Source organism: Cyprinodon variegatus, unplaced genomic scaffold (genome assembly GCF_000732505.1).
Source record: "Cyprinodon variegatus isolate N-32 unplaced genomic scaffold, C_variegatus-1.0 Scaffold28, whole genome shotgun sequence".
In the NCBI taxonomy this organism is placed as follows: Eukaryota; Metazoa; Chordata; class Actinopteri; order Cyprinodontiformes; family Cyprinodontidae; genus Cyprinodon; species Cyprinodon variegatus.
This window is the reverse complement of record NW_015150481.1, coordinates 1,558,618-1,575,887: the sequence shown is the minus strand read 5'-3', so window position 1 is coordinate 1,575,887 and position 17,270 is coordinate 1,558,618. Positions and strand designations below refer to the sequence as shown.

The 17,270-nt window shown below is 36.6% G+C and overlaps 1 protein-coding gene across 2 annotated transcripts; it reads left to right on the top strand.

Moving 5' to 3' along the window:
* Positions 1-3,984: 3,984 nt before the first annotated feature.
* On the top strand, positions 3,985-14,235 carry LOC107099389 (solute carrier organic anion transporter family member 1C1-like). Of its 2 annotated transcripts, none has more exons than XM_015397493.1 (15): positions 3,985-4,161; positions 4,660-4,729; positions 6,929-7,070; positions 7,158-7,290; positions 7,520-7,644; positions 7,800-7,946; positions 8,195-8,293; positions 9,759-10,019; positions 10,126-10,290; positions 10,571-10,766; positions 10,864-11,029; positions 11,635-11,819; positions 13,308-13,372; positions 13,462-13,579; positions 13,672-14,235. In XM_015397493.1, the coding sequence occupies exons 2-15, from the start codon at positions 4,679-4,681 to the stop codon at positions 13,883-13,885; spliced, it is 2,067 nt and encodes a 688-aa protein (XP_015252979.1). In that variant the 5' UTR covers positions 3,985-4,161; positions 4,660-4,678; the 3' UTR covers positions 13,886-14,235. The 2 variants fall into 2 exon arrangements, with proteins under 2 accessions (XP_015252979.1, XP_015252971.1); XM_015397485.1 differs by having other exon boundaries at positions 4,614-4,729.
* Positions 14,236-17,270: the final 3,035 nt, after the last annotated feature.

Here is a 17,270-nt window from a genome sequence, read left to right as displayed (position 1 = left end):
TTTTAGCACACAGGTTGTGTTGTCCAACTTGAAGATCTGCATTCAAAAATGTGAGGCTGACTTCTTTTTTTCTAGCTCTGTTTAAAACTAGCATAAAGTTTAAGTATGTATGTGCTTAGACACCATCCTGATAACTTGGTCAGAAGGAATGTTTAACTTCCTGTTGAAAAATATTGTAAAAATCCCAGGAATATGTGAAATATTACTGTAAATATTTTCCATAATAAACTTTTTAAGTTTTATTTTTGTAGGTTAAGGTTTTGATTGTAGTTTGATTGCACTTGTAAAAATATGAATCTTAGCTGCACTGTAAGATAAAACTATGTTTTTTCATGAAAAATTATCAATCATGCTCCTGTTTTATTACCTGTAATATATGTTTTTAAGAGCGTATAAAGCTTTGCAAGCATAGTACTTTACACTTTTTTTATATTACATAATTGCCTTTTTCAGTTAAAAGGTCATGAGCAAAAACTTCCCTCAACTAACTGTAGGTGTGTTGTTTTTACAGATTAAAGGGGTCATAGAATGTAAAATTGAGTTTACATTGTTTTAGATGAATAAAAATAGTTCAGTGGGTGAAATTAATGTACAGATAAGTTCAAACCCCATCGTCACCTCCTTTCTATGCAAATCTCACTATTCTAAACTTGCACCATAAAACGGGCAAATCCAAACGAAGCCCCGGTTTGGCGTGAACTCTGGGATGTTTCCTTATTTTGTTCTGCCCTGTACTTTTGTCACACCCCCGAAATTGACATACAGGCCAGCCCACTGGTTCACTGGCCCAAGGGAGGGAGGGGCTGGGGGTATGACGTGTTGATTGATGGGCCGCTGACTGGACTGGACATTAGCAGAGAGCCATGAACCGCCTGTCCTCAACGGGAGGAGGGGGGCTCGAAGTGACCTCATCCATCAAAGCCTCATTATGGAGGCACAAACAGAATTTTGCAGAAAATCAGAGTTTCTATGACACAGCAAATAAGCTTGGCTTTGACCACATACTTTTAATCACAGCTTACTTCCAAAATAAAGTGTTTTACCGTGTACTCTGAATAAGGGAATACAAGTTATTCCTTGTTCATTGATCACATTCAACACAAGACAAGTAGATTAAGAGTTTTGCAAGTGTGTCAGAGGAAGAAGGCTTATTGAATGAGGTGCCTCAACTTGCTTAGATATAAAAAAATTACATGACATTTTCTTCCCAGCTGATGCAAACTTTCCATACCTGGTCAGTTTAATTCCTTGTCCAAGATTTCCCTGTTACATCACCTCCCTGTAGTGACAATGTAGTCAACAGTCTATGTTTGGCTTACAAAAGAAATTCTTCAAATGGTTCTGACTAGATGTTCAAAGGCTGAGGTCAAATCAGAGCATATTTGGGGCTTCATTGCTGAGCTGGAGTATGATGCGTAAGTGAGAGGCCACTAGCACTTTCTATTAAGAGAGTGGAGCCAGTTAGTTTACGGTTCTACAAGATCCCTATTGCAATTGTTCTCAATCCTGGTACTTAGTGACCACTGCCCTGCATGTTATAGAAGTCTCCTAGTTGCATGCCCCCTCAGCAGCCATCAAGTGCTAGAAAATCTGTTAATTCAGCCATACAAGGTAGGTGTATGGCAACAAGGATACACATAAAACATGCAAGGTAGTGGCTCACAGCCCCAAAGGACATCTCTAATCTGAGCTGCAAGATCCATTTTAATATCCAGTGAACCACAACAGCATGCTTCCTGTGGAAGCCAGATGTGTTTTCCTCCCTCCAGGACATTTTGACCGCTTCTGGCCTTCAACTCCAAGGAAGACATCTATATTCACAAACAGTTGGTGGGATTTCAGGAGCAGAAAACGGTTTGAGAGCTTTGCAACACAATTCAGGAAGATTTTGACTCGGTTAATACCAAGCCATGAATGATGACTCCGCGATTAAGGGAGCTAAGGGAAAAGTTGTTTAAGATATTAATGGTCTTAACTTAAATATTATTTAATGGATTGTAAAGGGGACATTCCATACCTCTTATCTGTGGGCTTATATTAGTTTGTGGGGGGAAAAAAGAAACAGAAAGTTTTTTAATGTGTCATCATGGGGTGAAAATATTTTTGCTATATTTCTCTAGAAAACAAGAGATGAAAGACTAAACAGAAAGTGGGTTGATGTGAAAATAGCAAAAGGATAAAAAGGTATTCAAAGGATAAGGAATACCACACAATAGTGTTAAAAATCTAAAGTAGTTTAAAAAAGGGGGGATCTGTTGAAACCAAGTCATGGTTAGCTAGACCACCATACAGAAATTCAGCCACAGCTGCCAGGAGAATTTTTCATGTCTCTTTTTGTATTTCATCTTCCGCAATAATCCACAAAAAGTCTGTAAGGTTAATCGGTGCATCTAAATTGTTCTGAGAAAGGAGTATGCATGTGAACGGTTGGCCTGTGTGTCTCTGTTGCCCTATAATGAACTGATGACCTGTTGAAGGTGTTACCTCACCTCTCCTTAAATGACAGCAGAATTATCAAAATCCAAAAGCATCCAAAAATAACTTCAGTTAAAGCTCTAGAGGACAATCTGGATCATCTAAATAGGTGGTCCTTCTAATTGTCAATCATTCTGGTGATATGTTTGCTTAAGGCCGTCCTACATGCTCGTACCGTTAGCTATCTTTTTCTGCTCATGCACAGTTTCAGGCGTATATCTGTGGTTTCAGACAGTCATTGAAGCTCACCTTTCTCACCAAGGTTCTCTGAAAACGGCTGAGGGTCATAAGAGAAAAAGTGTCTACAAAACGAACAAAAAGAAGAGAAAGGTCTGAGAAGAGGCAGATATATCTCAGAAAGCATTATGGGATTTGCTGTCACAGCAGCCCACTGTCACCATAGGCTGTCGCTACCTGACAGCGGTGACTAATAATGAAGATGCCGCAGGCACAGCACAGTTATGTGACTAATGCCATGCAAAAAGCAGTGACCATCTGTCTAAACCATCATTTAAATGAGTTCGCAATAAAGTCCACTATATAGTCTCCCTTTAATAGTGACTGAGGGATTTAGGAGTTAAGGCGGACGTTCAGGCACACTAAGCTTGTATGAGCTATGAGAACAGCAACTTTTAAACAGAGCATGCACGGGGAGAAACTGACTCATACTTGCATTTCTTGGAGAGGGCGGGTCTTTTAAAAATTTGAGAAAATCCTCCATAATACCTTCAACATTAAAAAAAATCACTTGAATTGCAAGAAGCAAAAGAGAAATAGGGTGCATGGTGGCGTGAGGAAAGCAATTTCTATGCCAAGCAGCGCAAGATTACTTTATACCCCTGGGCCTTACATTTGATTTTGCAAGTTCCTTAGAATCACCTATTGACAATGCTATGACAACCTAGAGTCGCCAAATTAGCTGTAAATCCTTACAGCATCTCCTCATATTACTCAGATGTTTCTGTACAGCTTTGCACTTGTGCACTGTTGGGCTATTGGGCTCTGTTTGGCTTCAAGAGAATTATTCTTATTGCCACGTCGCCAGACAGGACACTGTAAAACAAAACAAAAATTGCCAAAAGTATCAATAAAGCTCCCTCAGCAATGTCTTACCACCATTCAGGTTCAGTCAGTTAAAAACACTTCCTTCGATGATTCTTACTTGGAAATAAATAAGGCTGTAGAAAACTCTGATATTTCAATGAGAAATGCCAGAGGAACATGTAGCGCAGTGATTTAAAAAATGTTGATCTCTAAGCCATTCTTGGCCGCCCAACCTTCATCTCCAAACATGCAAATACACAATAAACTTTGGCCAGCTTCATGCTGCTGCTGTTTGTTGTGTGTTCAAAAGGATGGCTACTTAGGAGGCCTGTGATGTTTCACAGAGGAGGATGTGCACGACTGTGATTGTCTGCTTGTGTTTGTACTCTGAGAACCTCTGAACCCTTCACCTCCTGCTCGGAGAGTCATCCTAGCTGAACAAGTCGTGCAGTCGCAACTATGTTTGAGCCGCGCGGCACATGTCAGTTTGCATGAGGGCTGGATTGCTCTTTATTGACATGAGTTACTGATTACATGCGATTTTATAATTTTGAGATAAGACTTGGGCTTTAAGTGGGGAATCTTGCCAGCTACAACAAGCCATCTGCTGGGATCCTTCACACTGGGCCATCACCACTTAAGGTAAATACTCATAAAATACTTGCCTTTATTTTTATTTCCCTATCTCTTGATTAGGATCTGCTGATTTTGTATTAGTTTGGGTGTCTTGCTAATGTGTTTTCAAAGTAAAATCCAGAACATTTTAAACAAACTGATTGTTTAGTATAATTTTACACATTTTTGTTGGTACATCTGATATGCATTTTTTATTATAACAATAAAACACAAAAAAATTTAGATCCCTAGATAAGGTATTATCAATGTGCCTCTCTCAAGGAAAAAATATAAATCTTATAAATGTTTGCATCTTGACACCAAAAAATTGTCTCAAGATATTCTCCAATGCTATCGGTGTGAGAAAATAATGTAATAATTTTGTCATTTTTGTTACACAACATTATAGAATTGCTTTATATAATTTTTTAAGGAAAATAAGTCTAATGTTGAATTCAATTATTGCTGTCTCTTTGCAGGACTTTTGGAAACCTTGTTTTTTTTTTCTCTTTATTCTCCTCCCAGTTGACCAAGCAACAGCATCATGAGTGTAGAGTCCAAAAAAACACGTGAGGCATGTTGCTCCAAACTCAAGGTCAGTGTAGTCCCAACTTTTGCCTACATTACAACATGTTGGACTTTCAATGAAGATACCAAGGTCTTACCTTTGCCATAATTAAAGCAGCAATACATTTTTTTTTTTTTACAAGCAAAAGGTTAAAACCTATTTTAATCTTTTATTTCTAAAAGATTAAAACGTATTTTGCTGTAACTAATATTTATAATATAAACTTTAGGAGATTTTTTTTTTAAGTAATGAAGGTCAGGATTACTATTTATATTGCTTTCCCTGTAATTTATATGTGTACTGCACATAATTAAATGTCGCTCTATTTATCAAGATGATATCAGGGTCTACTGTAGCACATGACAACTGTTTGTGTCCATTAAATATTGCATGTAAAATATAAAATCCTGGCCTGAAAGGTTGGGCAATAATTTCAAAAGGAAACAGATTTGGTTTCCTTGTGTTGATAATGTCCACAATCTGCAATTATGGGGCTAATTCCGGAGTTATTTAATCACTGTTGTTTTCTATATATCCTCATAAAGTATTGCTTTCAGTAACATAAGGTTGTATTTATAAACTAATTAAAAAAGGATAGCTTTGTAAACAAACCATATTCTCCCTTTCCATTAATCATTGTACTGGGTAATGCTTAATCTCTTCATTCAGTTTGGTGTCATGACTAAGTAATCAGACATTTTTGCATATTACCCAATGACCTAACATGAACAGCTTCACAAATACCTGTTATCTGCTTTTAAAAAATATACTTTCATCAACCTTCAATATATTATAGGAAAAGCTTTTTACACCAAACCCTGTTTAATAGTTTGAAGAACAGACTGAGGAAGATCGGCAATCCAGGATTGTTGCTGATTGATGTTCCCTATTTTTTTGCACATTGTAGGACATTTTCCTGTTTTTGCCAAATATTAACAGGTGTTAACAAGAAGTTATTATTGTTCAAAGTAATTAATGAAACAACAAGGTCCTGAGGGCGCCATCTTGGAATCACTAACTATTTAAATAAACACTCTCTGTTGACACACTTCTGGGAGTCTATAATGCAGCATAATAAATATGTGATTTATAGCCTCTCAATGAGTAATTATTATGAAATGCAAAGGCCTACACCAATGACAAACTTTCTTCTATACAGCTAATAGAATAAGTTTTATCAATAGAATTTTCTGAATATAATCAATGATACTAAACTTCATAGTTGCGAGTATCCCTTATCTACTATACCATGCATATGTTAAACAATCTGCAATGACTATCTCCTTTTAAGCACGTGTTTAAGACTGTGTGTGTGTATCTGGCTAAAGGTTGCAGGGTTGCTCAAACTGCTGCTTGTCGACCTTTTGTCAGTTGGGTCTTGTGACAAAAGGTCCTTACTAAAACAAGGGGTGTGTTATAAGTTGGTGTATCCGGTGGAACATGAGCTGCATGTAAGACAACATGCTCTGTGCAGAGCGTTGTTACAACACACGCCGCATAGGGGACAATGGATCTGAAGAAGAGTGGGACCCAGTATTTGTATTATTTGAAGTAGTATATTTTTTTCATCTAAAGAGGATAGTTGGTTGAATTGTATAAAAAATGGGGCATGTTCAACAAAATGGCTTACATGACATTCAAGAACATGTCTTGCATAACACCACTGTTCAACAGAATAGACATTGAAAACAACCCCCACAGACAAAAAGGACACTTTGCTTACTTGTCCTGTACCTAAACAGAGGCTTTGCTAATGCTAATGTATGAGTACCTTGCACGTGTTTTACTTCCCAAGATCTTGAGAAAGTATTTCTGTTGTGGAAACTCACTTATGAAGGGAAAGGAGCTGCAATTTTTTCGTATTTTGTGTTCTTTTTGAAAAAGGAGTAGTGAAAAAGTGAGCAGACTGACTGATTTAATCTTCAAGAAGTACAAGCAACTGAGTTCCCTCTTAAGAGGCAATAACCCAAACAAACCGATGACAAGGTTACCAGCTTTTTTCTCTTCAAATGTTGGCAAAGAAGAGAGTGTCTATAGATGCTTTTGTCACTTTCATACTTTTATACTTTACTTGCTTCTGGTAGCATGTGATTCCTGGAGTTGGAATGTGACTATTTAATCATGGATTCTTGTTTACAGGACCCTAACGGATACCGATTATTCTGCACTATAGTAATCCTCCATTGTCTTGCAAACTGGCTTAATGCATTGTTTGTATTCTTGCAGCTTTTCCTGGTCTCTTTGGCATTTGTATATTTCTCCAAAGCTTTTGGTGGATCATACATGAAGAGCTCCATCACTCAAATTGAGAGACGGTTCGACATTCCCAGCTCTCTCATCGGGGTCATAGATGGCAGCTTCGAAATGGGTTTGTGAACTAGAGATGATCTATGCTTAAAATAGTAGTTCAACACTAATCTTTTGAAGAATAATTGTTGACTTCTTCCCTTCACAGGAAACTTGTTGGTCATCGCCTTTGTGAGCTACTTTGGTGCAAAGCTCCATCGTCCCAGGCTGATTGGTATCGGCTGTCTTTTAATGGCCATTGGATGCTACGTTGTTGCGCTGCCACATTTTTTACAGGGCCCGTTAGTATACATATTGTTTACTCCCTTTACATATTTTCTTAAAGTGTCTTGTTAGCAGTATTATTTATCAACCAGTAAAAAAGCATTTATATGAGAGGAAATATGCAATATAAGATGCTCATAGTAGTAGTACGAGAGTTGAAGCACTTATAACCTAAGGCATTAGAACATGAAATAAGAAAATATGTATACAAATATATTTAAATCCCTATTCTGAACTTTTTTTTAGGTACAAATATGAAACCAGTATGTCCCACAATGCTAAAATCAACAGCACCGAAAGCATCTTGCCCTGTTTGTCCAACCACAGCCTGACAGAGAAAGATGAGACCCCTGATGTAGAAGCCATCAAAGGTATTTGAAGGTTCATCCCCACTAATTTGAGATTCAATCATAAACCTGCCACACCAAAAAATAAATAAATAAAATATTTAAGGATATATATATAACAAAAAGTGTGTCAATTTTTATATACATATATATATGTATATATTCTTACTTCCCCTCAGCTTGTGAGAAGACAACTGGCTCGTCCATGTGGATCTATGTTTTCCTAGGAAACATGCTTCGTGGAATTGGAGAGACTCCTATCATGCCTTTGGGAGTATCCTATCTGGATGACTTTTCTAGACAGGAGAACACCCCTTTCTATTTGGGTTTGTTGTTGTTATTTATCTTATGCTTTGGCTCAGTATTTTACATAATATTAACATGTTTTAGTTTCTGAAATATTTATATGGAATTGCAAAGTTGTCATAGATCTTCACTGCCAAAATTTGTTTCCAAGTTTTTTCTTACATAAATATATCTCTTGTTCTATTTAAATGTACTTGTTTTTTACGCAAACTGATGAAAAACTCACATCTCCTTTAATGATTTCCTCTTCTTTTCTTTTCTGTGCTAGCCTGCATCCATACAACAGGTATGTTAGGACCTATGCTTGGCTTCATGTTGGGGTCCTTCCTTGCCAAGACCTATGTGGACATTGGATTTGTTGATTTAGGTAGGACATTTTTCATTCAGAAAACAAAGAGTCACATTTAAAAAACATACAAAACAAAACTGGTTTGCTATTCACCAAAAAATTGCAAACTTTAATTGGTTGCTGCTGTTTGCCAGTGAAACCATTGAAAGAAAGCGCAGGATCCACCAATTGACATTTTAGTATATTAACAATATATATTCAGTTGTCAGACACTTATAAACATTTTGTCGCTTCAAAAACTTCTCTAATGGTATTTTAACACTCTTGAGCATTCTTGTTGGTGTGCCAAAGAGCACAAAAACAACCGATTAGTGGAAGCTGTCAGGATTTCGGATCAAAATGGGTTTAAAAAGGCACGCTGTATGCTGTGCCTTGAATTGGCGCTTATTAACCAGACATGCAACGTTGATAGAGAATCAGTGTTTTGTATTTATTATACCTCTAACTTATAGGTCTGATGTGTGTTTTGTGGGGTGCTGATAAAAGATGTATAATTTTAGCATGATTAGCCAGACTTAGAGTATCTTTTACATATAAGCTACATAAATCCCTAACAATTAATTGATTATATATGAATATATTCATTATTCATACATTATATTTTTATCTTTTATGACTAGTCATGCTGTAGTTAGCAGTCATTGAATGGTATCAGTAACTTAACCCACTATTAGCTACATAGGTTACGAATTAAGCATTTTATTGCTAAGTTAAAGAGTTTTTAAAGGTTATGGTAGCAACACAAGGCGTTAACGTATTTATTATCATTTTGTGCATTGAAACTATAGAAACATCACAATAGATAATGGTTATCGCTCATTTTGATGCTTTGGAACTTACATTTTTAAGTACCCACTTTTTAGATACTAAAATTAGCCATTCTTTCATGGATGTTTCATACTAATCATGTACAAGTTTAGAAATTATACATATACTTTTAAATACTAACTTTTAAGGCAAATAGATTATTCATGTATCGAGCATACGCAAAGAAATTTAAAATTATTCCAATAACAGCATGATTTTTTTTATGTTCTAATAACAAATAAGTAAGCTATAATTATTGTATAAACTGCCCCATTATTTATCAATATTTAGCAAATAGTAAGTGCTTGTGTTTCGAAACTGTATATGGTTGCTAAATGAAAACAGTTTGGGAAAAATGCCATATGTTGGTATAAAATCAAATTATTAACTTGAAAAATGTAAAAATGAGAAATAAGGAAGGATCCAACAGGTATTTATTATTACGCGTTAACAACTAACAATATGTAAAAGTACAATTTCTACCCAGTCACTCATGACATTTTGATGTAAAGAAACTTTCAATATTCCAAGAATACACATATAAGGAGTTTCCCCATTTTTTTGGTTATTTTTTTATGGAAATTACAAAATTTAAAATTTCTTATACAAAACAATCCAACTTAGAAAATGTTCAACTCAATATCCTAACAGTGATTCTTCTGCCTTTTTCCCCCAGACAGCATCACTATTACCTACAAGGACTCTCGCTGGGTGGGAGCCTGGTGGTTGGGCTTCATTGTGACTGGCACAGTGATTTTGCTGTCAAGTATCCCATTCTTTTTTCTGCCCAAATCCCTGCCTAAGCAGGCGGTGAAAAACAAGAAAAATAAAAGCACAGAGTTAACCGCTGGATCAGAACAGGATACTTTCCTGCCAGATGACGCCCATGATGATCAGGAAAAAGAGAAGACAGTCACGTTTCAGGAAATGGTTAAAGGTAACCCAATATTTGGATAAACAAAGAAGCTATAAATAAATAAATAAATAAATAAATAAATAAATAAGAGATAGGAGTATTGAATTCATGCATTCTTATTTCCCAGATTTCATCCCGTCGTTAAAGAGACTATTCAGGAACAGCATCTACGTAATGATGATTCTCACCTATCTGGTTGTAGTCAACGGCTTCATTGGCATGATCACCTTCAAACCTAAATTCATGGAGCAAATCTACGGCCAGGCGGCATCCAGAGCCATTTTTCTCATAGGTACACTGCCCAGCCCTCCCTCATTCTCTCCACGTTTACTGCAACTGGAACAATGATGTTATTAAAGGGAAGTGTGATTGTGTGTGATAAAACCCACTCAAGAATGTAGGCACTTAATGACCCACTGTGAAATCTCCCTTTGTGCAAATGTTTGTCAAGTCTAGAGGCTATATTCAGCTTTTAATGACTGTGCGGTTATCAAACGTTATTAACCCTTTGTTTTCTATATTAAGGAATAATTCTTCCAACCTATTAATCCCTCCTTAATTTTGCCATTCAGGAATAATGAACCTGCCTGCAGTCGCTTTGGGCATCATCACTGGTGGCGTTGTCATGAAAAAGTTCAACCTGGGTATTGTAGGTGCGGCCAGAATTTCCATCGTTGCATCTCTTGGATCCTTTTCCATGCTTCTCCTGCAGGGTTTCTTCCACTGTGACAATGCAGAGGTTGCTGGTTTGACTGTTGCCTATCAAGGGTGCGTAGAATAAACACTACGCTCCATTATCACCTATGAACATTCTTAGAAATTAAGCTGAATTAAATTGAAATTTCACATGTCTGCCTTGCTCCAGTTATCCTGAAGTGTCCTATAATTACTCAACACTGTTGGCCCCATGCAATACTGGCTGCTCATGCTCACTGAAGCACTGGGATCCAGTGTGTGCCTATAATGGCATGACATATGCTTCACCCTGCCTGGCTGGATGTCAGACCGCCACTGGATCAGGAAAAGCAATGGTGAGTGTTTTTTTTCTTACCAAACAGTGCAAAAAAATCAAATCTAAATAAATAATTTTTTCTTAAAATAAGTGCATTTTGTCTTGAATTGCAATAGTAAGTGAGACACCATGCTACTGGACCAAGAGAATTTACATTCAAAATAAGAAAAAATACTTGCATTGTCGTATTTCAAGTGTATATTATCTATTATCTTACTTTAAGAGTAGAAAAATACCCATTCCATTAGCAAATTATCTTATTTATCTACTTAAATTAAGGTTAAATACACTTAATTTAAGAATTTTTCACCTATTTCTAGATCGGTTTTGCAGTTTCCAGTGCTTGAACACAAAATGGCTGTTATCATCATTTTACACTTCTACCCATATATTGACTCCTCATCCTTACATGATACATGATACATAAAGAGAAAGTCAACGTTAATGATGTATTTCAGAAATTCACAAATAAGTAAACTGATTTCATTTTAATTTTCCCTTTATGTAGCCAAAATAGATCTATCCACTAAAAACTGGTGGTAACAATTCTGTTCTGCAGAGTGGCAAAGAATAAGCTGAAGGTAAAAGTGATTATGAATCAGATCCCTTTTTCTTGTTCTCCAGGTGTTTCATAACTGTACCTGTGTGGGAACCTTTACGACTCCTGCTGCAAACATGTCTGTGGTGTTGGGCCAGTGTCCGAGAAAGAGCGATTGTGATTTCAAATTTAAAATCTACATGGCTTTGACAGTGGTAGGAGCCTTTATATCTGCTTGTGGTGGCACACCAGGATACATTGTACTGCTGAGGTAGGTTTCATTTATACTAGAAACAATATTCATTCCTATATAAAAAAAAACAGCTTAAATTGCACATTTAGTAATCTTCCTTAATGGAGACTGATAAACATATAAACATATTTCCATGGGAGTCAGGTTTTATAACCTATGAGTGTGTGCTCCTGAAATACAATACAAGGAAATAACAATGGGAAACAATGCAACATCTTATGCCAACTTTTTTTCCAGTCATTAAACCAGCTGTAAGCATGAAGATTCAACCAAAAGTATAATATTTAAATAAATTAGGAAAAAAAGAGACAGTGCAAGTATTTTTTAGTGGAGATAATTTACTATCTATCTAGAGACTGTGCTGTTAGGGAGTCAGTTACCAATTAGGAAGGAAGACATTTGGACACGTATTTATGATCAAAAACAAATTTTCCATCAAGAAAAACTAAAAGAAATAATTGTGGAACAACATATGATTTAAAGCTGAATAGGTGACAAGAATGTGACTAAATGGGTCTAAGGGGTCTAGTGAAGTTGGGGGGGAGGGGCACCAAGAAACCTATGCATAAATGTGTTCTGGAGAATTTTTGCAAACCTTTTAAAAGACCCGCCCTCTTAACACGTACATTCCTGTACCTGCTCCCGAGAGGGAACGACAATTAAACGCATGCCAGAGCATTCGTGAGCCCATTTGTCCTCGTGCACGCTCAGATTAAAAGTTGATGTTCTCAAAGCTTATACAAGCTTACAGTATCCAAAAGTCTGCCCTAATCTCTACATTAGTCAATCACTATATAGAGCATGGACTATATAGTGGACTTTATAGCGAGCTCTGTTAACTTACCGTTTGGATAGATGATCACTGCTATTTGTTCCCCGTTGGTCATGTAACTCTGCCTCCACTGCACAGTGCTTGCACCATCCTTGTTATAAGTCACCGCTGTCGGGTAGTGACAACCTATGTGACAGCAAATCCCATAATGCTTTTTGCGGCGAGCTTTCCACGCAAATGATACATCCAGCGTATCCAGGATATATCTGCCTCTTCTGAGGCCTTTCTTTTCTTCGCAGACACTTTTTCTCTCACAACCATTGGCCATTTTCAAAGAACCGCGATGAGAAAGGTGAGCTTCAATGACGCCTGAAAGTGTGCATGCACAGAAAAAGATAGCTAACTGGTTACGAGCACATAGGACGGCCTTACGTAAACATATCACCAGAATGATTGGCAGTTAGGAGGACCACTTATTTAGATGATCCACCTGGAAATAAATCGCTCTCTACACCTTTAATCTTTAACATTCCTTAGCCTTTTAATGACAGTAATAAAAGGTTGAAATAACGCCAAATGAAAATAAAATTTGTGGAATTTTAGTAGTTTTGTCAAAAAGTGTCTATGTTTATTTGCTTAAACTTAATTGCCAATAAACAAACAGCCATTTCATACGCTTGCTAGGCATGCTATTGTGATAAACTATACTGTACTACCCTGCCGTTTTATTCCAGATCCATTCATCCAGACCTGAAGTCATTGGCATTAGGAATGCAGACACTGATTGTAAGAACTCTGGGTGAGTACCAAAACTGCAACAAGCCCATTTTGTACTGATATTAACAATAATTAGCTTGATGAGAGTTATTTTTGTGCTTGTGCTTCCAGGTGGGATCCCTCCACCTATATACTTTGGAGCACTGATTGATCGGACATGTTTAAAGTGGGGCACTAAACAGTGCGGAGGACGGGGCGCATGCAGGCTTTATGATTCTAATGCGTTCAGGTAAAAAAGAGACTTATTCCAAATAATCCATTGTTTAAAAAAAAGGAAGTCAAATGTCCAACTAGTATTTTTCAAACATACTTTACTTTCAGGATGACCTTTTTGGGTTTGGTAACTGGACTCTACTTCTTTGCCAATGTGTTGTGGGGATTCCTCTATGTCAAAATTGTCAAGAGACAGAAGAAGTTAGCGCTAAGGGAGCAGGCCAAAGAAAATGGAGTGGAGTGTAACACACTGACCAAAGGACATGCAAACATTAGCATTGATAAAAACAAGGAAGAGGAAAATAAGGAGAGCTCTATTTAAGATATATATTAAAAAGGGCGATTTTGTTGTGTAAAGAAGTTGAAACCTTGTGTACTTTGTTCATTCTCAAACTGGACCAGACATGATAAGGTACAGTTTTAGCACTGTTTGGTCTTGTAGCAGCACACCTCTGTCTTTTTCTCTTTTATTAAATGTCATTAGTGTTTATGTGCAAATGATAGTTACACACTCTTTAAAGGTCATAAACTAGGACTAAAGTAATTATATCATATTAAAAAGATAAGGGTTCTTAGTCTGAACAGACAAAGTAGCCTGATTAGGAACATAAACTCGACTCACTTTTTATCGAGTTCAGTTTAAAGAACAAAATACATATGGAAAAAGAGTTTAGATGCAATTAAAGCTGAAATGTGCATGCTGTTGGATATTGTAAAATAATTTAGCTAAATGTAGTTCAAAGAATTTGGAAAACTCTGCCCCTAATTTAAAAGTGCTTATACTTTTTAAAATGTCTTTTTTTTTTTTTTTAGCTTTTTGACACATTTAAATATATCAGATCTTAAAACTAACTACAATTTTAGACAAAAATGATTTTAATAAATATGAAAAAGGCTTAAAATCAAGGAATCTGTAAATGAGAAGATACTTTTAGACATTGCAGTATTAAAAAAATACAAAACTTAAAGCATGTGTTATTATCATTAGTAATAGAATTCCAAATGTCATCACCCATGCTGCATTGTAGGCCTCTATGCTAGTTTATTGCAAAAAAAGAAAATTAAAAACAATCCACTGGACTTTGTTTCCAAGTTTGAAGACGTTTCGCTTCCCTTCCAGGAATGTTTTCCATTGAGTTTGAGGTTTTATACAGTAGGCCAACAAAGCCTTGTTTTTGTTTTGAAAATGTGAAAATTGAAGCAGACGAAGGGGTCCACCCATTTGGAATGGAGGTCATTTGGCATCTTTTCTTAGACTGCAATACGCCATACCCATCTAAGTGCTTGAAAGGTCGGTCGTTAAAGGGGATTGTTGGTGTGGCTGAATAGGCAAGGTCTTCCACTCTCCTGTACAGGGGGTGGGGCTGCGATGATAACGGAAAGGGATTAACTCATCCATCCATCCATTATCTGACAAGCTTCTCCCAATGTGGGTCGCAAGGGGTGCTGGTGCCTATCTCCAGCTGTCAATGGGCGAGAGGCGGGGTACACCCTGGACAGGTCGCCAGTCCATCGCAGCGCAGGGATTAACTCAATAGCTGCATTGTTGGTTTTTGAAAGCTTGAACCTGAGTCCACCCCCTTTGTCTAAGGTTAGTTTTTCTTTCTTAACATAGATCGCTTCCTTCACGCCCCTCTCAAACCACCTATTTTCTTCAACCAAAATGTGTCCATAAGGTGTAGATCAGGGGTGCTCAAGTCCAGTCCTCAACAGCTACCAGATGCGTCTCTTCTCTAACACACCTAAATCGAAAGGCTTAATCCCCTCATTTAGCCCAGCAGAGGCATGGTAATGGGCCACTCATTTGATTTAGGTGAGTTAAAAATGGGGTACATCAAAAAGTTGCAGGATAGTAGCTCTTGAGGACTGGACTTGAGCACCCCTGGTGTAGATTTATCGCTGAGTCTTGTCCATAGGAGGTAGCTCTTCTGTGTTGGGTCATGCATCTGTGGAGGTTGTTTGGTTTCTCCAATATTAAGATCAGAGAAATTCCTCACTGTATTGAACTGCATACACCATCAGCTCATATTTGGTTTGGGGGTTTTGTCCGTTGGATGGACTAGCCTCTGTCTAAGGGTGTTGTTTGATTTGAAATGTACTAGGATTTTGTGTTTGGAGAAAATCCTTAATTTGATTAATTTGATCTTCTCCATAGCCATATGAGATATTGCAGTCTAAACGACCCCAAAAACAAGGCTTTGTTGGGGTACTGTATAAAACTTCGAACTCAATGCCATCCATGACATTTTGAATTGAAAAGGCTTTCTGGATGGGAAGCGGAACGTCTTTAAACTTGGAAACAAAGTCCAGTGGATTATTTTTAATTTTCTTTTTTTTTTGGATTCACTATGACCTGGATGAAGAACCTTCACCAACATATTGCTATTTTAGCTATCTTTATTTGGGAACTGAGTTTTACCAAGCAGCTGTGACAAAAGAGGTCAATTCACATAGGACTTAATAACATGTTTTTCAAAAGAAAAACTTTCTTAATCAAATTTTACCTAAAATAATTTTATTGCGATTATTCCCGTTAGTTAGGACTTAAGTTAAGCGTTGCTTGGGGGCGGTTATAAAAACAGTCATGTCATAGGTTTTTTTGTCTCACATCCTGAAACATTTTTTTACAAGCTAACATATCTAAGAATTGGCTAAGATAAGATAAAACTCCTTTATTACCCAAGAGTGGAGAAATTCAGATGTGACAGTGGCAAAAACAAGTGAACAGCAGACACAAGACAAAATACTATGAAAATAATATTTTGAAAGTTAAACTGTACAACAGAAAAAAGAGAAATGTTCAATTTAAATAAAAAAAAAAAAGGAAGAAAAGATAAAATTAGTAAATAGTTGTTCTATTTTAAAATAATAAAATGACCTCTGACCCTCAGCAATACTTTACAATGTAATGGTAATAATTCATAAAATACAGCTTTTTGTTACATCATTTCACTTTATGTCCAAGCAGCAGCTGCCAAATTACCATGTGAATTACAAGTGTTGTAAACTTTATGCAGCCACCGGTGTTGAGCTTAACGTTTTTGTATTTCACTTTTGTACTTTGAAGCAAGTGTAGCAACCATTCATTCAATTGACCTATTATTCACTGTTAATAGTTTGCATTTATATAGGAGTTTATATGCTTTTTTTGTTTTACTATGTCATACATATTGCTTTTCTGTCCCTTTTTCCATTCTCTCTTCCAATGTTTGTATTGTTTGTACAGTTGATAAAACATTAAAGACAATTCTTCAATTATTTTGTGTTGAGTCATTACCAGCTTCTGCATGTCATAAGAAATACCCCATGGTAGGCCTATAAACAAGGACCAATGTTTGTAACATGTTTGTTACAAGTTGTTTTGTATTAGGATTGGTGGCTGCCAAAAAAACCAAAACAATAATAATAAAAAATACTTCTTTGGAAAGCTATTGCTGTGGTACAATATTACACATAACACATTTTACATGTTCTTGATAGTATTGTCATGATCCTGGGTAGATTCTGTAGAAATTATTTCAAAAATTGCCAAAAGAAAACAACTCTATTTGCTTCCTGAAAACACAAAATACAATTTTGGATAGAGGGATAAAGACCTTCAACCTCTTATCAAAAAAAAAAAAATAGAAACTTTCTCAGAAATTATTAGAAACATATGTTAAAGTGAGGAGGATTTGTCCCCTTCAAAGTAAAGGCTGTAACGCCCC